Below are 25,296 nucleotides of genomic sequence, written 5' to 3' on the forward strand. Positions count from 1 at the left end.
GAGAGGAGTTTTTTTTCTTTCACAACTAAGCCCAGCCATTTTCTGAAGGATGAGTGTAAAACTGAGGAGCTTCTGTATCTCAGTCCCAATATGGCTATGTACAAATTATGACCTTAATCAATACAAGTGTGCTTTGCATAGAAGTCCATATAAAATGAGAATATTTACTTACTTTGTTCAGAGATCAACAAATACAAATATCACAATACTGTGTAGAAAAACAGAGAAACTTCCTCTTCCTTATCCTGAAAGGCTAATGTTGCACCTTCTAGTCTAGCCTAGCCTTCATAAACTTTACCTGCCCCATCATTAAAGCTTTTTTTTTTTTTTTTTAATTCTTTGTGGGTGGGGTATTTGGGCAAAAATCAATTCAGTACCTTTGATAATATCTTAATAAAATTCTGGATTAAAATTGAACCATGCCTCTTTTTCCAAAAACTATTTATCTGGTTAAAATAATACCTAAATGGAAGTAAACACATGGAAGACTTAGGGAACGCTTGCAAATTTCACCTCCTCAAGAACCTTCAGGAAGCCATGAGGGAGTCAAGAGAGATCTACTGTGGCAGATCTAAACTTCTTCAATATACAAGTTCACATAAATTCTGGTTTCACATGTAGTCTCATAATTTGTATAAAAACATTTTTTACTTTATTATTATTACAACAGGTGCAACAGACAAACATTAGCATTCTTTCTTTCCATTATTTACTTTACATGGGGAATACCAACTAGATAGTGACCTCAGACCATCTGTGTCACATTTCACTCTTCATGGTCTTCATGCACTCCAAGATTCATGGAAGCATTAAATCCAGAACGTTGGAATATCCAAAGCAGCCCTCTGAAACCAAGAGATAATCACACAGTCCAGCTTGGAGCCATGAAATACTCAAACTGAACAAGCTGCTGTTACAAATTCTCTTGCTCCACACCACCCATCTCCCAGTAATCTGATGATTCAAAATGAATAGAACCAGAAGTGAGAAAATAGTGAAAAAACAAAACCACAGTGACTTAAAAAATAAACATAAAGCCCAACCCAAAACAATCTGACTCATTACTGACTTTTGGGGTTTTTTAGGGATACACAAGGAGCCTAGCAAGACAAGGTGCTTATTGAATCACATTTATCAGTGTTTTCACAGCAGCACCCATATTTTACCCCAAATGTAGAAATAAAATTTCCTGCATGGCCATGCTGTTTAGTCCAAGCAAACCTGGGGTACAGATCTCCATGTGCACATTTGCAACACAAGAGGATTGCATCATGAAATTCACCATAATGCATGCAATTCATGTGATCATTCCAGGGATTTCACATAATCCTGACATTAGGAAAAAAACAGCCAAGGATTCCAGTTTTTGACACAGAATGTGAACATAGCAGCTCATTTGTTAACTGTAGCAGCTTTACCTCATCACCTTTGGATAGCAGCAAAGCAATGAACAGGACTGAAGTGTCTGTGTTGAGTGGATCCCTGGAGGCTGCACGAAGCTCAGAGCACAACAGTAGGAGTTTTATATCTTTCTGTAGGAGTTTTACATCTTTCTGCCAGCAGTTTATTCCTTCAAAATCCCAAATGCTTAGGCCTCATCTGCAGCTCTGCATCAGCAGGAACCTGGAGCCCAGCAGCCCATGAATGCTTACATCTGTCGCTTGTCTGAACACACCTGTAGGCCTAGAGCAGGTTTCCATACATTGTCTGACTTGACAATACCTCTTGAAGAATAACTCAGAATTGTCAGACTGCAGGGTTTGCTTCTGCTAAAGGGCTGTAACAGTATCAACTGCCTTACTTAGTAACTAGTTATTAAGTAACACTATCCAGTCTTACTACCAAAACTAACCAGCAATGTCTGACTCTCAATTTCACATCCATTTTCTTGCTGATGCAAGACAGTTTTTTCCACTGTTCCAGTTTGCTAACAAAGTGCTTTTTTTACTTAATTTAAATTGCACCAAAAAGCTGGGTAAGGAAACTCATTTGATACTATCAAACCAGCAACTTTCCCAGCAGAGGTTTATACACAGGAATGGAGGACTGAAACAAAGCACCTAACTCAGTGCATCCAGTTCCTTATAGTCTTGTAATAAACACCTGGAGGAAAATAAAACAAACTTCATGTCATCAGCACACTAGACTAAACATTGCAGCATTTCCATTAAGGGCTGCTGTTCTGTCTTAATAAACAAACAAAAAATCCTTCCCAAACCCCAAAACCAAACACCACCACCCTCGCCCCAAAGAACAACAACTACTACTGCATTCCAAAGGGAACAGGAAGAAAGTTTCATGTTTTGTCAATGCCCAAATATTCTTTGGGAAACACAGTGGTACAGCTCTGTAACCTGCAGTACCTCTCCTCTTTCATCTCATCGTTTTATTGATTATTAGAGACCAGTACTCATTATCTTTTCTTATCCAGTAAGTGAAGAGGATGTATTTTATCCAAACAAACCTTTAAATGGCAAACTCATTTCATAAAAGCCATCTATTGCCAGGCTGATTAGAGGGTCCTCCACTTCCTATATACTCTTCACAAGTGATGCTTTTTGTGGGCATGCTATGTGCAGAAAAGAACAAAGCGCTGATCTTTACATTTCCATCAACTTAAAACTGATATTAAAGAAGATCCCTGAAATGCCTGTATCCCTTTATAGGTATTCTTCCAATTATCCACTGTCCTGCCCAAGAGGCTGAATGTAAGGAGCTAAGATTCTGCAAGTTCTGGTGCTCAAAGTAGAAAATGCCAATCCTGAAGTTTTTCATGTACGCTTGCTGCAAGTGGTTACAGCTCACAGAAGACTGTGTAGACTGTCTGTAGCAGGAGAGTCAAAAACACAGGACAAAATGCAGTTCACTGCTCACAATTCAGCTGAATAAGCCTCTGCAAAAAACTTCCACCAAAGAATTTCCCAATAAGATCCTCATGTAGTGACAGGTAATGTAAAATTTCTATGTACAAACTGCACAGAATAAATTGAATCTAGAGAGAGGCAGCTGTGGCACATCAAAGAGAAAAACAAACCTCTGATAACACTAATGCCCAAGCTAACTTGTGAGGCCATAAAAAGGGCTTTAGGATCTTGCACATCTGTAAAGGAAAATATTATTCTGGAAATTAGTGATCAAGACTATTACAAGAGTTACAAATTTTTAATCCACATTTGAAATTGCAACTACTTCAAAGGCAGCCTTCAGAAACCACCTAAGAAGCTTTATTAATTATCTTACCACTGTAAGTCTTCTGACAAGTGTGGAAGAGCATTTGTTTAGGAGACAGGAAGCAGAATTTAAAAGCCACTTGATACTGAATGAAGTTCCAGGCAGTTGGATGGCTTGAATCAATCACTCCAACTGTAGAAATGCTCAGTTCACATCAAATGAAACTGAATCACACAGATATTCACACATTTTATTCTATATTCAGCCCAGCACAGATCCCCCCTCTAGTCTTAAATAAAGAACAACCAATGCTTTAAGCTGAGCCTTACATGTTATTGTGACATTAACTTACTGACAACCACAGAATCCTTATGCTTTTCAGATTCTTTACTGTTACCCTAGGGAACTAAAATTGTTTCCACACACTGTTTTCAAACTGCAGAGAGGAAACACAAATAGCCAATGATAGTTCCTGCAAGGCACAAACAGAGCTCAGCATCTCTCCAGCACAGCATTTCTGAGTTTTTAATTACACAGCAGTGCTAAGTCACAGCCGTCATGCGTAGGACATGTGCTGATGCTGGGCATGACAACACCATTTCATCCCATCTCAGTCAACAAAAAAATCCCTGTAGCTGTGCAATCTTATGACAAGCATATGCCTAGAATAATAGCACTCACTCTGCAGCTACCACTCAGTTCCTTTTAGAGGATTATAACTTGTTATTTATGGGCATTAATGTCATCTAGACACAGTTTTTAAATCTCTCTCAGGAAGTGTTAAAAATGCTAAAAACGTTGCCGTGGTAGCAGACATATTATATTTAGTAAATGAACTCTGAAGTATTCTGTTGCATTAGTTTAGCATTCCACTATATTTATAATACTCAATTTTGTTTTTGAAGGAAACCATCAGCATCCAGAGTACAGATAACAGCAGGAGAACAAAGAGTTCACATTCAATTGAGGATCCTTCAGGGAGTTCTGAGTGCTGACATAGTCAGTTCAAGGTGTTGTTATGAACACTTCTTTTGAATGTGGAAAGCAGAGCATTAATAACAATATGAAGTTTCTTATTTCTTTTGTCTGAGTTCCAGGGTTACCTATGCTAAAAGAACTTGTAAATTAAAAGATACACATTGTATACAAGTGAAAAAAATACAGCCCTAACTCACACTTGCAAAGTATCTGCTTTTGTTCCTTAAACAGTAACAATACAACGTATTTTGTTCAGAATTTTTTATTTGGATTTTAGCAATTAGTATCACTGTTCAGTAGGCCAAATCCAGGCAGAGAGCACAGAATCAACTGCACAAGGCAACAACACAGACTAGTATTTTAGCATACAAACCATTTCACTGCATTATCAAGTTGAAATATCTTTCAACCATGCATAAAAAAATCTATGCTTAAGTCTTTCAGAGCTCCAGGTAATATCAGATTCCTAAATATACAAAAAATACATTTAACTTATAATAATCTTAGTGAATCAGACTTATAAAATTACAATTTTATTCTTCACAACATAGAAAAAAATACAAAAATGACTGTATCTAGTTTTCACCCAAGTTTCACTGACATATACATCAAAAGATATGATTTGATGTATACTCATGAAAATTTTAAGCTGAAAGATAAGTTTTAAAATGACACTGCAGATTGGTCCACACAAATGCCAACCTTCATAATGATAAGAAAAAAACCCTCTGATAAAAACATCACATTGTGAAAAAATTACAATTTACCTGCACTGTAACCTGCATTCTTACTGTAATTTACAAATATGAACAATTCTACAATTCCAGTTTTAACTACACACTGGTGAAAACCTTGGTCTTTTGGAGGGTAGTGACTAACTCAGAGCTGGCATGGTAGAACAGAAAGTGCTGTCGACCTGAACCAGTGCACACAACAGAGAGCACCAAAGCAGGGGGGGCCTGCTGGTTTGGAGAGGCTGAGAGAGAACATGCAAGCCAAGTAAACAGTCTGTGGGGAAAATAAACCCCTCTGCACTTGTGACACAGTACCAATCAAAGCTTCTATTATAGAGCTCACAGAAACCACAATTTCAGTGGCAGATGAGGGGAAACTCTCTTATGAGGAGAAGAAACCCCACATGTGTCAGCAAAATCAGTGTTAGGGAACAACCCAAACAGTTTTAGGGCATCACACTACAGTTCTCTCTCAAGATCACCTTCCAGTGATTTCCATGGAAGCTAAACTTGAAAAAGCACTGCAACATAAAGCACTGAATTTTTGTACATAGTAACTGGACATTCAGACTTCAGAATATAATCCATAAATCATCTTTGCCGGTAAGAATTCTTACTGATAAAGCAACTACTTTTTCTTTTGAAAGGAAAAGTAACTCCATTTTCTTTTAAAAGGCCACAGTTTATTTGCATTTTTGTCACAAACTGATACTTTCAATTAAAGTAAATATTCTATATTAAAGCCTATTCAGCAAAGGTGTTGGTTGTAGAAGTTTTCTCCCTACTGGCAGCTTGCTCTGCTTTTCCATGGTGCCAGTGCTATCTGTTGTAGATCTGTACTGTATCTTTCTCATCAACAGAGCCTGGAGCTTGTTTCATGCAGGAATATTACACAGCCATTTTTTATCTCCAAATTGGACCAACAAATTTGAAACCAAATCTTTTACTTGGGCACAGAAATCAAATTAAGAAAAGTTCAGGAGCTGAGCATTGACAATATCCAGTAACCTAAGTACATCAGGAAATCAGATCTTTTAGATGACATCCTTCAGAAATATTGACATTAACTTCTTTAACAGCAAGTATAAGCAAAAGGAGATTTTTGTTCAGAGGTGGAAGTTCCCACTTTCAAACAGTGACTTCAGAATAATGTAACATTTCTCAGATCACTACAACAAAGCACATAACCTAATACAGAAATTAACAGAATTGTTGCATCTTTGAATCCAAAACAATTTTGACGTTGTATATGGCCATAGTAATACAATCACAGAACTATTTTGGTTGGGAAAGACCTCTGAGATTGAGTCCAACCATCATCCTAACACTGCAGAATCCCAGTAAAACACGTCCTTATGCACCAATCTTCAGGTATTTTAAATACCTTCAAGGATGGTGACTCTATTACTTCCCTTGGCAGCTTGTTCCAATGCTTGACAATCCTTTCCATGAAGAAATTTTCCCTAATATCCCATCTAAACCCTCCTTGGCACAACAAGAGGCAGTATGCTCTAGTCCTATTGCTTGTAACTTGGGAGAAAAGACCAACATCCAACTTGCTACAACCTCCTGTGTTTCATAATCCAGTCAATAATTGGCTCCAAAATGTTGAAAATAGAAGCAAAGATTATTATTGTCTCTTGTCCTTTCTCTGCCTATAATAATCCTGTTTGTGTTGAACAGGAAAGGCTCTATATAGTCAGAGATAGGGAAATTCAGTCCTTTTGATGGAGCCAAAGAAAATTACTGAAAAATGACAAGGCTTTTTTTTTAATATCACTCTGACAAGCACAAATCTGAGTAACTGTATATAATAACTGTATATGACAACTGTAAATCCAGCTCTTCCCAGCTGCTAGAACAGAGAGCCTGTGTCCTCAGTACTTCCCAGCTGTGTTTAGAAGAGCTGGGATGTGTCAAACACAACCAGGCCATGTCCAGGGGAGGTGCTGGCAGGCCCAGCATGAGGCAGCACTGCAGGCAGCATGGGAGGGGTTACACCTCATCTATGCACTAAATCATGACCAGAGGGAAGCCAGAGAGGCTCACATGGTCTTGTCTAGTGACTCTGACTGGATGCAGACAGGACTACTTGGCCATCAATTCCTAACAGAGCAAAGCCATAATGTACATTTCCTTTTGTCTCTGCTAGGATAACCATTCATTTCCCTTCTCCTTCTGTTCCCTTCATTCCCCACCCTGTTAGTCCCAATCAGAAGTTTCTTCTAGGCTTGGGGCACAGCTCACACAGCACTAGTGCTTTCTGCCTCACCACAAGCCTTTCTCAGCTCTTTCATTTTCCTTTTACCTTCCCAAGGAAAGGTAAATCCTGAGAACCTGAGAAAGCACCTAGGAGAATAGAACTTCTTGTGGTCTTCCACTCTTTCCAAAGAGCAGACGAGGGTGGCTTGTCCTCCGTGCAAAGGCAGCAAGTAACACATGAGAATTTGCTCTGCAAGGAGCAGATTGTGCCTTTGCATAATCTCAACAACTTCAGAAGTTGAATGCCTGGAACTGCCTGCTTGGATGTGCCAGAGTGATGACCTCAGTCACTTGAGAAAAGTCAGGCTAAGGAACAAGGCCCCCAAACACAGTAGACCAAGCAGACCTCACTGAAAGATGAGTACCACAGACAATGACTAGAGATGATAATTTATAGTAAAAAGGGAGAACTGCACCTATTTCTGGGTGAACTACCTCCTTATATTGTTTAGATTCATTACTGATACCACTAAAGTATTACAGTTAGTATTCTTTTTTAAATATGTAAAAAATATTCAGGGATGCAGTACTCGGGGTAGTTTTAATGTTTCAGATAAGAATTACAGCCTCTGAATTAATATTAGCATTTGAGTGATCAGCTTAAACAAGATCTTCAGAGAGCACACTCTGGTCAGACACTGTTTAAATTCCTAAAGAACCACATTCCCCTCAATTTCCGTAATTGGTTTCTTGTTCTTGTTCCCATCACCTTTAAATACACAACCTACCTTTCTAAATTCAAATACTTTGCCCAGATTACATTCTCCACTGAAGTCTCTGACATTATCCTGAAATATTCCAGAGCATATTGTTTGCTTTCACAGCAATACATACAGTTTCTGGCATGCAGTCAAGCACTTAAAAAAAGAGGTATCAGTAATATAATCCCAATTCAGGCATTTAGTGGGTACAACTTCATCACTCATACTGTAACCTTCAGACATTTAGTAATAAATGAAAACCATTTAGCACATCATTTAAGGAAAAGGTTAACTGCCAAGCCATATAAAGTTTAAGTTTTCTGAAGCACTGCAAGCTGAAAATTATTTCAATGTTTGACATCCTGGAATTTCACTGAAATCAGATTTATTAGTTATTCTTGCTAAATTACTGGTCTTTTACCTCTGACTTATCTTGGTATACTCTTTACAAATGTGCTGGGTATTGAAAAACTGCAGCATTTTGATGTTTGAAAAGTTCTGAAAAAGAGTTGGAATTACTCCGGCTTCTTATGTTCTTCAGTGTGGGAGAGTACCTTCCGCCTCTGATGCAGCATGTGGAAATAGAGCTGAGGGAAGACTGAGGAGAAAACACACTCCAGTCAATAAAGTGTGAAGAGAGGCCTGCAAGATGCACAGTCACCAATTCTCTATTAGAGGATGTGCTAATCCACTTTTTGCTTAAATTATCTATTGCCTTTACACTCTAAGGAGATGAACTGATATTGTTCTTAGGCTTCAGGTACTGTTAATTTTTCTGCTAGAGAAATCACATTTTTAATAAAATGCAAAATGCCTTATTTAACTCTAAATGTGGAAGCAGATGACAAAAGTTGCCACAACTGCATGCACACAATACAAAGAAAACAGACTGCAGGGCAGAAAAATTTCCAGATTTGTTTGATTTTTTGTAATTCAAACGTCACTTTTTCAGGCTCTAAGGCATTTTATACACATCAGTGCCTCTTTCATCTCTGTCTATCCAGAGTTTTTTCTCTTTTTGTTTCAAAAACTATGGTAAACAGTATGTTTGCAAAACAACAAAGGAGGGGGTGGAAAACATACATACACAAACAGCAAAAGCTGAAATTTCCATGAGAAACTTTTGGGAACCGTGCAAAAATTAAACAAGGCCATCAGCAGGCTAAATTAGTTACTCCTATGTATGCTAATCCCATAATTGTTTGCTTTTCCCAGTACAGCTGTTAATACTAAGAAACCTAACAAACTCATACTTACTTGGAATGTAAGAGATCATGACCAGGATCAGGAATGTATAGTAGTCAAATGAAAAATTGTACTTGTTAGGTAAACTAATGGAATACAAGCCAGACTGCCTGACGAAGGGTAATGCAGCATATATTGTGAGTAATTCACCTGAGACTCCCATTGGATACAATACTATAAACAAAGTGTACCTAGAATGAAACACAGAAAGAATTAGAACTTAGGACAAACTGACAAAATATTTGTTAAATGATATTAGAGATATTCAAATTATGAATTCTCCACTCAGTATTTATTTTTCTTAGATCTTATTTGATTAGAGCATGGCAAGGTATGAGCACTATTGCAAGGTAAGTATTCAGATCAGCAATCATTTGGAAATATTTATAAAGATTTTATCTGAGAACCTACAAATTATCTTTAAAACTATTCTCCACACATACACACTTTATTAATTTGATTTCTGAACTCTTGGGTAGAAGTCATTTTAATACTTAAAACAGGGCCAAATATAGATGATGTTAATCAATGAGCTTAAATATTATTTCAATGACAACCACTGCATTCAAGAATTACTGCTAAATGTCAGTTTACTTACTGCCATCCCCTACTGTTACATATCAGTTTCTGACAAACAATTATTTTGAAAATAAGTTCAGACAAATGACTCTTTCAGCTTGCAATGCAATAGATTTTTGTAACCCGAAGTCTGCTGGAAAGAAGCTAGGCAGTCACGTTCACAAACAGGGCAATTACCTCAAGGCAGAATCTAATTTTTTGCACTGCAACTACTTTACAAGATAAATATCCCTGTCAGATCAGTGCTTTAAGGCTGTAACTTTTATGATGCTACCGACCTGGCCCATTTGATGAGATAAGGGAGATGGTTTAACAAGCTAAAGGTGTAAAAAGAGTAACGGATGATCTCGGTGATTGTCCAGGCCACTACAAACAAGAGGACACTGTCTTCACTTTGTACCTGTGAGAACAGAGAAAAGGCTTTGTATGAACTTGACCATTACCAGTTATTCACCAGACCCCAGGAAACCTCACAGAAATCAATTCCTGTGGGTTACTTTACTGCATCATTTTAGAGAACAGACTCCAAGAATGAGCTTAAAAGCAACATTAGTAACAACAGTAAAAACCCCTTCTTATCGTGCTCTGTATTTCTCTAGTTGCTTAAGAATAGCTCTGCTTCATGATCAGGTAACTTCAGCTCTCATATTCTGTGCAAGGCAAACTGGTACAAGAAACCCTGAAATGCTGAGTATAATTCTTAACTCTTCCCATTCTATAAAGAACCAGCTTCTATTTCAGTCCTATGACTGTCTCCTAGTGCAGAAAGAATGGTCTAACACGTGATACTTGGTATACACTTAATGTTCTGATACTAGTTCATGGTGCTTCTGAGCAGAAGCACCGTCTTCCTTTTCTGGTCAGAAACTGGGTCCTACTTTTGAGCAGCAGCAGAACAGCTAACACCAGATCTCAGGCTGGGAGGAGAGAAGAACCATGCTCAGATTGTCTCACCTCAGGTTAGCTTGACAGGCACCTGATTCACTGCTCCTTGCTCCATTTTCTGCTTATTGTAACTAGCACAGTTCCTCTAATGTTACACTCAAGGCACTATCACGTTTCACTGCTTTACACCTCTTGGAGCTTTTATGTCACTCACACATCAGTGAAGCCACTGCAACTCCCTCCACATTTTAACCCTGAGATCAGCTCAGCTGCTCTGAGCATGGTCTAATAATGCAAAGCTTGTGGGCTTGATCCCTGCATGGGATCATTTAGGAGCTGACTCAGTGATCCTTGTGGGTCTCTTTAAGCCCAAAATATTCTGTAATAAACTGCCTTTATCTGTGATATTTATAAGGTCAATACTCAAAAGCATGTACTTTAAAATGAAGTTATATTTATTACATTATGGAGCATCATTATAAGGTTCAAGTTCCTGATGGATCTCAAGTATATGTGGGGTCACACACCCACAGAACAAACTCTTGAGGGACCAGACATGATTTTAGCTCAGCCTTCTCCCTCTACTCTTCAACAGAATTCCCAGCTGTATGAGCACCTTGAGCCCAATTTCAGTGGACAGTGGGAACGGAAAGAGCTCAACGACATGGGCCCATATTTTCTCTTTTCCTCCAACTCTTGAAAACAGGGAAAAGGAAGTCAAGAGATGTGGGTGGTGCACAATCAGAATCTTCTCAACAGGAGAGGACTGATCATATATTTTTGGGTAAAAAAGGGATTTTTTTTCCAATGGCATTACCCAGAAAAAGTTTTGCTACAGACTGCAAAACCCAGAAAAATTTATACAGAAATCTTGAGCTATCCTGGAATGCAGAGCTGCTGGTAATCTGTATTGTGCTGTAAATCTATGTTCTGCAGCATGTAACATTTCAGGTCACTTTCACTGCATTTTGCAGCAAAAGCACCTTATTCTTTTTCCACATTCTGATAATATGTTTATATATTAATATCCCTTACATCATAATAAAAGAGCAAAATCCAAAAATTATTTTAAGATTTTCAGAGAAGAGGTCAAATCTATTTTTAGACATTGCTGCAGGATCCTAATCCTGTTTGAGGTCCGGTCTATAAGCAAGACTTAGTTCTCAACAGGGAAAAGTGAACAGCACTTCCCAGATGCTGCTGCTCCAAAGGAGGAACGTGCTTGACAAGCACTCCAGAGCTGCATCTTCTGGCCAACTCGGGAGTAGCAGCTTAATGATCAGTTCACCTAAACCTGAGTCCCAGGTTTCAACCTGTGCTTTAAATCCCACTTCTTTCCCTAGCTATGGAAATGGGAAAAGTCAAAACCCTGAAGTTTGCAGCTTGAAGTAGCACCCAAGGATATGAGCAAGGACAAGAAACTGGGACACTAACAGTGAATCATACACATGGAAGTAGAAAATTACAGCAGTTACAGTCCAGTTCTATCACATGACATCTCTAACACTGCCTCCAAGGTCTGGTCTCCCCCCTCTCCTTTGTATTATAAGTTATTAAAACAGTTCACCCCATTATGAAACACACAACCCTGTTAGGTCACTTAAAGAATCACTGATTGTGCCTTCATAGCTTGTCTCCCTATCTAAGGAAAAACAATTTTTCAGGAGTCTTACTCTTTTAGCCACTGCTAATGCTGCATTTGCATCATTCCTCCTCCAGGCTGAAGACAGGGCAAATACACAATAACCACTAAGGCCAATGCTCCCTGAGAATTCAATTCTTCTTCCACTACTTTCTTCATGCCAGTCTTTCAAGGAAGTCTTAGATACAAGTAAAAACTTTATTTACACCTTATTTATCCAACTCTTTTAATAGTGGTCAATCAAACAACAGGCATAATTTCTGGCATATGTTTCAAGCCAACATATCATCAAGGAGGGTCCTGGATATATTTCAGCTTTTCTTAAGTACTGTGAATAGCCAACAATGTTTGCTAAAATATAAAATAAACCACTATCTTTTAAGATGCAAAGATGAGAACTGGGAGTTGACAAAATAAAGCCTGAGAGGTTTTTAATGTTCTCCTTAAGATTGGAAAGGGAAATTTCTCTACATTAAGAGTAACAGTTTGACAAATTTGCAGAAAATTTCAGCTAAACACATAATTAAGCAATCCAATGCAGAAGAGCAAAACCAGCAGCACTATGCAAGTGTAATGATGGAAAATATTGGAACAGCATGTCTCTCTCCAAAGAGCTGGTTCTCTGGTGCAGTAATTAAAAAATAAAACATAAAATTCAGGGAAAAAAAAAAGGAAACTTCGCAGTAGGCTCAAGGGGCCTGACAGACTATTCTGTTGTATGGTATTGCTTTAATTTTACATAGATGTAAAGCAATGATGAGTCAGGTTTTTCAACTGTACTCAGCCATTCAGACTTCTGACCTTTCCATCATGGATTTTTTACAACAACTTAGTCCTAAATAGCATAAGTTAAGATGTTCTTCCCTCTTCTAAGTAAGTATGCTTTACTACTGATTGAAGATATCAATTCCCCATTGCAGATATTGGAGTCCCAATTACCAACTCTACATGCTTTAAATGTTGTTTTCACAGCATCTCTTGCCTGTGTGTTCCACAGAAGTTCCTCTAAATATAAATTACACTTATTTGCAACCCATCAGTAGCTGAGCCCAATGGGATAAGCAATAAATGCCTGCTGACACCATTTTTTAATTACCTATCAGAACTGGGTGCAGAATTATCTATCAGAATGGAACTCCACAAAGGCCTGCCATGATGTCACCAGATGATTTCACTGCTCACACAAATTCCAAAAGACATCTTCTGAGCAGAAGGGCACTTTCTGTTCTCCTATGCCTACATTCTCCCAGCCCTTCACACCAGGCTGTCTGTTCTCTGCCCTCCTTTGCAGGGGAAACAGTAAAATTCACTGAACTGGTTCCTTTCTGACATAATGGCCAGCACTGATGATCTGCCAGGCCCTCCTCCACAACACCAACAACTGCTCCCACAGTGCAGGTGAGGAGAATCTCAGTGTGCAGTGCTTTAACATTTGCCATGCTTTAACATTTATTGTGAATAACTTCAAATTGAGTTTAACAACACAGCAGCACTGAAGTCCACAAAAAGCACAAACATGTTAGTGGCAAGAAGCATGCTTCAAATCACATCACATTTCCAAAAGTGTATCCTGACAGAAGGAGGGATGCAATACACATTTTTTCTTTTAGCTGTATTATATATGAAAACAGTCTGGAAAAGCAAGGTACTGAACAAGTCTCATTCAAAAAGTTAAAGAGGAAAACTGCAGTTTGTTTTACAAGGACCTCATCATGCAACTGCATCGCTTACAAGTTCCATAAAGCTGTGTGAGAATTTAATCCTGGCCTTCACCATGGAGCTCACTTGTGCAGACAGCCCTTTAGAGAAAGTAGAACACTTGTGACACTTGCAAAACGTCTCCCAGGTGAGCCTGCAGGCTCCCTGGCTGGGGCAAGGGGAGGGGTCAGAATACAGCCTTTGATTTGATTTATTTGCTCTAAGTCACAGGTCAGAAATTCATCACAGGGTTCCTCATCCAAGCCATTCTGATATCCACTTTCTAAGACATTAAAAAAGTAACACATAATACACATAATACAGTCTCTTGCAAGACTTTAACCAGAAGACCACACAAGTCTGGGGAAAAAAATCTGCATGGAATATGGTTGAAAGAATCCTCATTAAAAGTCAAATATTTGGCTATACTCATTGCTCTCATTTTGTCAATTTTCTCTGGTGAGAATGTGGGCATAAGCTTCAAAAAAACCTAACCCACAATCACATTAAAGGTTTTTCTTTGATGTCTAACAGACAACACATGGAATAATTCTAATCCTTCCAATCTAACCTTTAATATTTGGGTTACTTCAAAACCAGGAGACAATTCATAAAAACAGATTATCACTGTTTTCTATGAAGCACCAGATATCCCAAAATCATATAGATAACAAGCAAAATTCCAAGAGTATTTATTTTAAAGTATTTTATACATACATACCTACATATATATATATATAAAAAATCTAATGTCTTGAGATTATGGCTTTTTTTTTTTTTTGCTCAAAACCTAGTACTTATTTCTGGTGAGTTAACAGAGACCAGAGTACATTAATGTGCACCAATAGGGAAGTCCATTAGAAAATAGGTTTTATGTTTACTGAGAAAAATAACATTCCTCCACTTTAAGTAGGAGGAAAATAAAGCTTCACATGAACAAGCATCACAATACCAGAAAGGACTGATAATTGCTGGGAACTACAGTGACTTATGTTACTCTACATGTGCATGGATGCTCTGATAGCAGGTTTGGAGGAAGGAAGAGAAAGCAGCTTCCCTCAAGACTTTGTAATAAGACAAGTTCCTTAAGACATTCTCCATTCAAGTCACAAACAATCTTATGCATAAAATGACTGTCACTTACTTCAGGCACCCATGCTGACACTGGTATCAAGACTAATTCTTTTCTTTAATGAGAAGAAAACCAGTAAGATTAGCTGGCTGAAGTTAAAGCAGAGATGCAGCATATTTGGGCTACTACAAGGATTCAGAAGACAGGAGTCAGTCACTATAACCTGTACCAATTAAAGGATGTCTAGATTTGAAAACAGCTGTCAGAATAATCTTCAAAAAACAGGGCTTCCAAAAGATTCTAAAGAGATCTGCCTAAAATACAGCACTATTTGGTGTGGTGAGCAGTGGGAAAAAACACTCAGCCCCCAACATTTACCTACATTTGGATATAAGAAAATTGAATGAAGGACAGAGGAAAGATTATCCTGGAGAATGACAATGGAGAGCATGGAGGCAGTGCTGTGCACAAACAATTGAGGGGGAGTTTCAGATGCCACATGAACTGAACTGCATATGCAGGAGGGCAGTGAGATTTTGCTTTTAATGATGGCACTAGTGAGATGAACACTAGAAGCTGTACAAATTCTGTGTTCTGTATTACACACTGGAAGCTGTTTGACTGTCAGTAAGAACTGCAGAATCTATCCAGGAGCCAGATGTCTTACAGGCACAGAATCAGACCTCACTCTGTTGACTATCAACAAAAGATGACATCAGATCTATTTTTATTTCTTTTGATCCACAGAAATTCATATGAACAATTTCCCATAGCGGGATACAAACATTTTAAGGACAAAAAGACAGCAATCAACACTTGCTTTTCAGCATGGATCAATAGTTTTTCTATCAATTTGCATCTTGACTTACCTCTTTTACACTATGTGTTACTGCCCATGTCAGGAAAACCCTTGACATCACTTGGAAAGCAGTCAGAACAACAGAAGAGGGGACAATGCCTGGAAGATATTTTGCAATTAGTAAATATGCCTGATTAACAAGGTAGGAGGTAGGGGTGGGGAAATAAAACACAGCTAAACCAAAGTCCAGTCATTTGAAATTTCTGGAAGGAAAGCTTTTTTTTTTAATTTGAAAATCTGAAGTCAGTCCTTCAGTGTGTTTATACAGCACAATGCAGTGCAATCCCCTGACAAGGCTTTCTGCATCAAAATGCAAACAAATGTAATTGATCTTGTTGCAATCACAGCACATTCCTCAATACACAGAACAGCTCAATCAGATAATTCCAATCAAACAGCTTCTGGGATACAGAATTTCAAATAATCCTGTTTGATTAAAATATCCAAGATACTCTTCATTACTGTGATTTAAAAGTAAAGACAATAAATATGCTTTGCACTGTATACCCTAAAAAAAAAAGAGCCATCAAAAATTGTAAGTCTTTTTCAGAAACACTGATCTAGCCCATATTTTGATAGATGAAAAGTTTGTAGTTCCTTCCTGGAAATACAACTCAGAAAAAAAAAACCCAAACCAGCCAACCAACAAAAAAAACCAACCCCAGGGAACAGCTGATGCACTGGCAGCTACAGAAGCAACTCGAGGATTTTCTCAAGCAAGCAGATATCACTGGCTCTTCCAGCAAGTTCCAACTGACCTGTCAGTAAAAGGACCCTACACAGCCAGATCTCTCAGAGCAGGAATAGTTTTAGACTGGAGGATTACACAAAATTTCTAAACTTTGCATCCCAAAGTTTTATTTTCTTCTACAGTGAAATGATAAAGAGCAGGTGTAGCTCCTAAGAGACAGTAAAAAGTGCTTGTAAAGCTAATGCAAGCAACACAACAGCCTCAGAAATATGTAGGAACCAAGGAGAAAATGAAATGGGAAGAAAGAGTAAGAAAAGTCAAAAGCAAGTTTCAGTTGAATTATTTTCACTGATATGTTTTGGCTTCTTTGAGAGGGAAAAGGAAAATCCTCCAGACATAGCTCTCTTCAGTTTTATCACCCTGTCTTGGTCTCTGGGCTACATGTTACCTCCTTTCCAGGTACAGCTCTGCATTTTTAAAATCTTTGCCACATGTCAAAGTCCTGTTCTCAACCATGCTTCACAGAGACACTCCCCTATCAATCTTTGTATTTTGAAGGACTTGCCTCACAGATGCTAACATTTCAGATTCTACTGAAAAGATGTGGAGAGAAAAGTTATGCTGATACACACAGCCATCTGTCACACATAAGCTTTTCTACTGACAGTGAATTACAGCTCTAGTTAGAGCAATTAGTTCAGCAGGGGCAAAGGAATCTGCACATTTCCTGTTTCTCCTTGCATAGGGACTTCTGCTACAGTCAGTAGGACTGCAGCAGACAGCAGCAGTGCATCCAGCTGGGCAAACCCCCCTCACTTTATTTAGCTGACAAACACTTCCATTAACAGAAAAAAATATAATCCACAGCCACTTAGGAGAAAACCAGTCTTTTGCAAAAGAGCTTTGTTAGGGAAAGCAAAAAGAATAAAAAAAGCATAAAATGTTGCCACTTTTTCCTAATGGCTCTCTCTAATATTAAATTGTGCTACTAAGGATCACATGGGCTAAATGGATCCACACCTCAAATCAACTGAGAAAACAGCTAAGCATTATGGATTTAGGATGATAAAACCAGCATTTTATCTGCAAGGTTTTCTCTCCAGTGTTCCAAGATTTAACTTTTGCTTCTTGTCACTTGCTAAATAAGACCTTAAAAATGGCACATTTTAATAAAAATTTTTTACAATTTTTTAAAAAAAGTATGGTTTATTCTGGTAAAAAACAGTAATTGAGATTTAGTAAAATTAAACAGCATTGGAAGGACTGCCTTGGCAGCACAGTCAAATAGATGATAGACACAGCTTACTCTGAGAAGCCTTTACATTAATTTGAGGTGTATATGATCATTCCTTTCCTGGGGTGATCTGTGCACAGTTTATTAAATGCCTTCTTAAGACATTTTCAGAGCAGCTGGATGATTCAGGAGGATCTGAACTACTTCATCAACTACAGAACCAGACTGCCCTCTGCTGACACATTCCTAGCACCAGTTCTCCCAACACCTCACTTGGTTATTAAAACATCCCCTAGAACTCATGATGAACCTACAATCCAATAACCTCTTCATTATATGGCTGTCTGGACAATGATGAAAAACAGCAAGTTTGTAATTGCAGCTTCAGGAACCTCAACACCATCTTACTCTTTAAGTAGTGGCTAGTGAACACTCAGATAGGAGCTGAAGACTGTTTTATTGTTTTGTGACTTCTCAAATTAGGGAGCTAAAAACTGGAATGTATTTCAAACAAAAATTAGTAAGTTATTCAAGAATTAAATTCAGCAATTCACAGACTACAACATTTTTCTTGCTAATATACTGCTAAAAGTTCTATAACTTTTAGTTCTAGTCTTCTATAAAAATAGTAAACAGAAAATTTGCAAGCTTACCAAGTGCACAGTGCAGAATCTAGAACAAAAAGAAAAATTCAAATCACTAACATTTCAAATTAAGCAATTCAGACACACATTTAGTTCTGTTACAAGTGTTTAAGATTCAGTATTTGCATTTCAATGATTAAGATTAATATTTAGCTCTGCTGCCCAAGCTAAATAGCAGACAGTAAAACTCCCTCTTGCTAAAAGGAAAGCTCAGCTTTTGTGTGAGCTGTGCAGTAGAATTAAAGTAAGTGTAAGAAATACAACACATTCATGCAAATATTAGTTAGGCCAGGGAATAGGACTACACCCACCTCTAGCAAAGCTCCAGTTTGGAAGAATTTCAGGGGCTTTTCTATTGAATAGTAAAGGCTGTGGTAGCTGCCTTTAGCCAGATATGCCCGAACTAGACCAACTGCAATAACCAGCCACCTGAAAGAGAGAAAAAAGGAGACAGTAAGTGAAGCATGAATAAAAAGAACCTTTAATCCCTCTTTCAATACTTGAGGAAGCAACAGGCAGAACTGTCCTGAAATACACTAACTCTGCAAAACTGGAAATGTCAAATACTTGCATTTTCTACAAATTTATCCAAGTGAAAGATGATGCATTTTAAAAGCATTTTTCAGCACCAACATGGCAGCAATTTCTCTAATGTCTCCATTTATTTTTCAGTGAGCTCTGTTTAATTAGTTATGGAATGTATTCAATGGCAGACTGGTATCACATTTTTTCAGTTTAGGCAGAAAACCTCTGACAGCTAGTCAGAGACCTATTACCAGCTTACAGTAGTATGACATAAACAAGATTCAGAAGGCATTGATTTTAACAGTTCAGTTCAAAGTAAACCCCTAGACTCTATGAGAGGCCATCCAGCTTAGCTGGGAGCATATATTATATGAGAAATGGTTATAGATAAATAACTTCAAGGAAACTGAGCCTGCTAAAGCCTTGAAGACAGCATGGCCATTCCTGTCCCAGTTTTCCTTTTTAACCATATCTGAGCCTATGTAAGTAGTGCCCTTCTAACTGCACATGTGAACAATGTGACCTGTTAACCCTGCTGATTTTCCCTTCAGGTAACTTAAACCTAAAAATTTTTCATCCTGGCTGATGAAGCTTTCACTGACCACCACAGCTGTCCAGAGCTGGTGCTTGCCCCCAGCATGAGAAATTCTTCTGTCAAGTTTATGCCAAGCCACAAACCCAAGGTGAGCGGTCAACCCCAGTCCCACACTTTCCATTTGAAAATAGCATCTACAGGGAGCTTTAGTTTCCAATTGCTTTAGGCAAACATGGGGAAAAGGAGCTGGTTGGTCAAGAAGAATCCTTAACAGGATTCCCAAACTTTTCACTGACAGGCTCATCCTGGCTGTCTAACACTCAGCTACTCTGAATGCCACCCAATTTTACCTCCATCTCCCTCCAAACCCCTTGTGTAAATCACCAAGTGCAATTGCTAACAGCTCACCTCAATGTGTAGACATGTAGCAAGCCCAATGACTACACAATAGTTTTCACCCTTTGGAAAAAAGTGTGTAGCTGTGGTTTTGTAACAGGGATGATGAAGAAATTCCCTTTATTTACAGCATACAACAATCTTACAAGTACCACATTAGCTTGGATATTGCAAAGTATGAGCACATATTACCCCAAATGTAGTAATTGTTTGAAACACACAGTGAAGTTCAGATTTTTCAACAATAAGTAAGTCTGGCATCCAAGTTTGTGTTTGTAACAAAATCTCTTAGCAAAATTGAAAGAAAGCTAATTACTTTCTGCCTTAACTTCTGAAAGACATGCACCAAATAAAAGCAGGGGGAGTGGGGAAGATAAATGGGAAAGAAAAACAAGCCCTCTCTTTTTTACAGTGACAAGTTATTTCAGTTAAAGCCATCTTGTGAAACCCAAAGACAAACATTTGCCAAGTAATTGCTGTTTACAAGGAATAAATCAGATTCATTTTGTATTTGGACTTCAGTGTAGAATAAACCAGTAAGCACTACAGTATGTGATCCTCCCCTGTAACACCAACTGCTGCTTCTTTAGGGCAGGAAATCAGAGCAGGCTGACACTGTACTCTTCTTATCTGTCAAGTTTCTCTGTTTTTCCTGATCTTCCATGTTTGTTGAGAAACTGCTGAATTGAGCAATTTCTCAGTTGCACAAGATGCCAGTCCTTGGCTGTGCCTGCAAACCATTCTCACCTGAACAGAGACAGGTAAATCCCACAGCTCCCAGAGGAGCTCCAGCCTTTTGCTCTGCTCCACCCTCGTGCCAGATCACTGACTCCGGCAAGACTGTACTTTCCATTCCATTTACTATCCTTCAAAAAGCATTTGATACAGATCAGAGCATGAATCCATACCAAATTGGAAGCTGAGCCTGGTTTGTGCTGAAGCTTTTAGTATCTCTGTCCTGCTTCTGTGATTCTGAAATAGTTCTTCACCCTCTAGGACTAGACAAAATGGAACAGAAGAAGGTGAAACCAAGGAATATCAGCTGAAAATGGAACTTGGCAAGAAGTTTAGAAGGGCAGCAAAAGGCACCACTGTCTCATGAAAGCTCATTTCTCTGACCTACACACTGAACTCCACCTGGAGTTACACTTCATTAAATTACTGTTACCCTGTCTGTAAACTCCAAACTGGACAATTACCATTCTTTGATTAATCCAGAATAAGAAAAACGGTTACTGCACACAGAATTTTTTTTACTTTAATTTGGTCAGACTTGGTAGACAAGCTTTGTGCTCAGGTCCTTAGGTAACCTCCCTTGGCTCTCTCACAGGTCATAAAAAGGCATTTTCTTATGCAAAGTTTACTGAGGTTCTGTAACATTTATGCAAGAGAATACAGCAGAGCTATGCAGTGAGTGCACCTGAAAGGGAGAAATGTACTTTGGCTCTCAACAACCACTCACTGAAGACATGGACAATGAAACTCATAACCCGGAACACTCTTTGAGCAACACTGATTAATACAAACCCTTGCACATTCAAAAGCTATTACATTACCATCGACCTTGTTGAGTGAAATCCTTTTTAAATTCATTGTTTATACTACCACCAGCTACTTATGCCCAGAAGTACTAGTCAGTTACAGCACTTGACTAAAAATAAGGAACATAATCACCTTTTAAAGCAGCTTATCTAACATTCTGCACCCAGCTCTAACAGCATGCTCCATCTCCCCACACAGCACTACCCAGTGATTTTGGTCAAGCCCAGTTTTTAGGAAAAATAACTTCTATGCTGTATCTCTGCCTCCAGAAATGAGCTCCCCATGCTAGGTCAGGCATGACTACAAAGCTTCACTCTGTGATGGGGAAAGAGTCTGCCTGAACACGAGAGAAACAAGATGCAGAGCTTTCTGTAGCCCAAGGCTTTGAACCATGGGCAACAAAACCTGAGCAAGTACAGCTGAGAACCAACTGCAGTCCTGGTTATCCCGTGCTGTACCTTGATTGTCCCATTTCTACCAAAAAAACCACCCAAAACATGAACCAAATAGTAACTGCATGCAGCTCCAGTCAGAGACCCACAGGTACCCATGTATTTTGTACTGTTTTGCTCTGGCAAAAACCACTGTATGGTTTTTTTATGTAGGACTCCATACACTACGTGCACTACAGCATAAAACTAGAAATAAGATCTATTATTTTTGGAGTAAGTTGTGTTTTCTTTAGCTAAGCCAAGATAAATGCAAAGTAAATGCAGTAGCTATGCTGACATTTTTAAACTGTCACTTGATCTATTTTAAACAGTTAATACTTAAGGCAACTATGGTTTTAAAACATTTACTTTAGTACCTATTTACTGCACAACAATGTTATTGTGTGCTTTAGTTTATAAGCCTTTTATAAACCAAACCAAACAAACCACTTCAAAAAAATCCCATGAGCTGTTAGAGCATCACTTCAACACCTGGGCACCTTAAATTTTTTTTTTTTTCCCCACAATTCTCTTTCCAAGGCAGTGCAGTTGGAGAAACTAAGTCTGAGCACTCTGACTGACATGGGGTCAGTAAATAATCAGTGCCACCAGTTGTGTATCAATCTTTCCATCTTTTCATCTGAACAACTGAGCTTCTGTCAACCAACTCCAGAAAAAGTACCTTTCTAAAAGGCTTCACAATAATAAGAAACAAACTGAGCTTTTTTCCTAAGCTCAATCCTGTATATTGTGGAATTTCAGCAGTGTCCAGGGGAAGTGCAAACTCCTCACCCATTTGAAGAGGAATTATCAGTGAGAGCCCTTGGTGACCTACTCCAAAATAAAGTGAGACAACACAGAGATATGACCATGATTACAGAACTCATATGGTAACTCCCCAAACTGCAGAAATCATTTAATCACAACCCTCTCCAGAAAAAAGCAGCTCATGTTTAAGCACCATAAATCACATCCCACCCAAGAGTGGAATTTTCTAAGAGATTTGATGTAAATCAAGAAAATGGGCAACACCATGATCAAGATTTATATGACAACAGAAAGCTAAATAGAGGTTTATGCTATTTATTTCTGAGCTTCCAGCACTCAATTTTTTTTTTTAATTTGTTCCTCTTTCTTGAGGAAATAGAAATTTCCCATGCCCAGGAGCTCACATGCCATGACAGAAAGTTCGTGACCACAAAGAAAACTTTCCATTTATACCACAGCTTCTCTCTCAGGTTTTTTATATCTTTTATAAACACAAGTGAATTGCATATGAGCAGAAAAATAAGCAGGGAAATGCTTTTATTTCTTACAAGAGTTCGGAGGTGAACTTCTTAACATTGTGCAAGGACACCACAACAAAACTAAAAAGCTCTCCTGATTGCCTGCAATGTGTTGTATTACTCATGCAATTATTTCTGAAACAACAGATTACTTCAAAATCAAACTGGTGGGTAATTATCCTTGCCCTCTGAGTGAAATACCCTGCAAATATCCTATGGAGCCATAAACCAGCTCAGTAACATTTCACAGTAACAGAACTGTTGGGTTACAGGTGTACCAAGCACCTCACAAGAACTGAGCTCTGCCAGCTTCCCTACCTCTGATCCACACAAGTGTAAATATCTTGTAAGCTGAAACAGGATCAGCTGCCACCAGCAAAGACTAGAATCTTCATGTCCAACTGCCTTATTGAAGTGGATTGTATCTATATTAATTCTACACTAACCTTCCTCCCAAACATGACACTACTCTGTTTGCTCAACTCCTCACCCACCAGGGTTTATCTAGTGGAAAACACCATCATTTGGGATCCATTTTAAAGGCTCTTTTCTTCTCCCACCCAAATATCCTCAATCTTTCAAAAGATGGTTTTATTTTTATCTGGATTCTAATGAGATGCGACAGCCACAAATTAATTTAAAAAAAAAAAAGTCTCCTTTCTCTTGAGAGTCCCCATTTGTCACTATTTTTAGTTTTGTACCTAAGAACACACCAGAGCAAGCACCAATTGGCCCCAGTCTGCATTAGGCCATGCAGGGCAAGGGCAGAGCACCAAGCTGGTCCAGGAGCTCACACATCCCAAAAGCAGCTTCCAACCTCAAACTACAGAGCAGCTGAAGGGTCTATGGAGAAATCTTGCAGGGCTCAAGATCTTTGCCTTTAACTACTGCTGCGGACAAATTCCCTGTATTTAGGGTCACCTCTCTAGTGAAACCTGCTGGACTCTACACCGCAGACATGGTGATGCAAGGAACCTTCAGCCACCTGGATGCGAGAGCTGCTGCAGAGCAATGAACGAGTCAATGACAGAGCCGGGTAGCTCCAGGGAACCCGCACCCACACCGTGCTGCTGTGCACAGCCCGCTCTGGAGGGGCAGCCAGGCCGAGCCGCGGGGCGGGCAGCGCTGAGGGCGCACCCGGGCCAGGGGCTCTGGGGCCGGGCAGGGACAGGCTGGGGGACGCCCGCCCGGGGTTACGGTCACAGAGCACGGCCAGAGCCGGGACAGCGGCAAGGCAGCTGAGCCTGGACACGCAGGTGCCGCTCTCCAGCACGACGAGCAGCGAGCGAGGGCTCGGCTGTGCGCTTGAGCCTTACCCGAAGTGCGAGGCAGGGCCGCTGACAGCACGGGGGGCGCGGGGCACAGCCCCGGCCCCAGCCCCGGCCCCGGCCGGTGCAGCCCATGGGCTCGGGACGGACGGGAGCGCGGCCACGGCGGCGGCGGGAGAGGCTGCAGCTCTTGGCCCGGCCCCGCTCCCTGCGGCGCGGGGCAGCCCTGCCCAGCCCTGCCCTGCCCTCGCTGCCCCGCCAGACCCACCCGCGGCCGCAGCCCGGCCGAGCGCAGCCCCGCGCTCCGGCGGCGGCCCCGGCCGGGGAGGCCCGCGAGCGGCCCCGGCCGGTCCTTACCCCGCCGTCATCACCACGTTGTAGATAACGAGATAGCCCGTGGCCAGCGCGCCCGGGCCCTTCCTGCGCCGCGCCTGCTGCCCGCCGTAGCCGTTGTCCGCCCGGCTCCCGCCGCTCCCGGCCGCCGCCATCTCGCGGCTCCCGCGCCCCGCCCGCTGCCGGCGCTCGGTGGGCGCGGGGCGGGACTTCCCGCGCGCCGGGCGGGGACGGCTCCGCGCAGCCGCGGCAGCGCCCGCGCCCCTCACAGCGTGCGGCTGGCCCGGCCCGGGAGCGGCGGCGGTAGCGCGGGGCAGGGAGGGGCGCCCGGCCGGGGATCAGCGGCTTGATCGCTCGGTTTTCAGGGCTGGTTCAAAAGGCCCCTCTGCAGACAGGTGTGCCGTGTCCCTAGAGACGTTAACGGCGTTAGTTTGTACGGTTATTTATGGAATATCTCGTAGGTTTTCATCACTTCTATAATGTAGTTCAGAGGACAGAAGACTGAGAGGCGAACTCCATTAATGCACATAATTATCTCAAAGGCAGGTGCCTAGAGGTTGCTGCCAGGCTTTTCAATGTGCCCAG

At 40.2% G+C, this 25,296-nt stretch overlaps 1 protein-coding gene across 2 annotated transcripts; it reads right to left on the minus strand.

The window, feature by feature from the left end:
- Window positions 1-626: 626 nt before the first annotated feature.
- On the minus strand, window positions 627-24,893 carry HACD2 (3-hydroxyacyl-CoA dehydratase 2). Of its 2 annotated transcripts, XR_008508483.1 has the most exons (8): window positions 24,736-24,893; window positions 18,707-18,824; window positions 18,405-18,423; window positions 15,837-15,925; window positions 9,949-10,070; window positions 9,104-9,282; window positions 1,419-8,444; window positions 627-845 (listed from the first exon to the last, which is right to left on the minus strand). XR_008508483.1 is itself a non-coding variant. In XM_036386319.2 (7 exons), the coding sequence occupies exons 1-7, from the start codon at window positions 24,864-24,866 to the stop codon at window positions 8,362-8,364; spliced, it is 741 nt and encodes a 246-aa protein (XP_036242212.1). In that variant the 5' UTR covers window positions 24,867-24,893; the 3' UTR covers window positions 627-8,361. The 2 variants fall into 2 exon arrangements, 1 of the variants encoding a protein (XP_036242212.1); XM_036386319.2 differs by having other exon boundaries at window positions 627-8,444.
- Between the last annotated feature and the right edge of the window lie 403 nt (window positions 24,894-25,296).

Source organism: Molothrus ater, chromosome 7 (genome assembly GCF_012460135.2).
Source record: "Molothrus ater isolate BHLD 08-10-18 breed brown headed cowbird chromosome 7, BPBGC_Mater_1.1, whole genome shotgun sequence".
NCBI lineage: Eukaryota > Metazoa > Chordata > Aves > Passeriformes > Icteridae > Molothrus > Molothrus ater.

Excerpts from the sequence above, each read along its gene's own strand:
- HACD2 (XM_036386319.2), bottom strand. The coding sequence starts at position 24,866 with ATGGCGGCGGCCGGGAGCGGCGGGAGCCGGGCGGACAACGGCTACGGC. Across the intron at positions 18,825-24,735 it reads AACGTGGTGATGACGGCGGG|GTGGCTGGTTATTGCAGTTG; the intron begins GTAAGGACCGGC and ends TCTCTCTTTCAG. Across the intron at positions 9,283-9,948 it reads TATCTCATCAAATGGGCCAG|GTACACTTTGTTTATAGTAT; the intron begins GTCGGTAGCATC and ends GTTTCATTCTAG.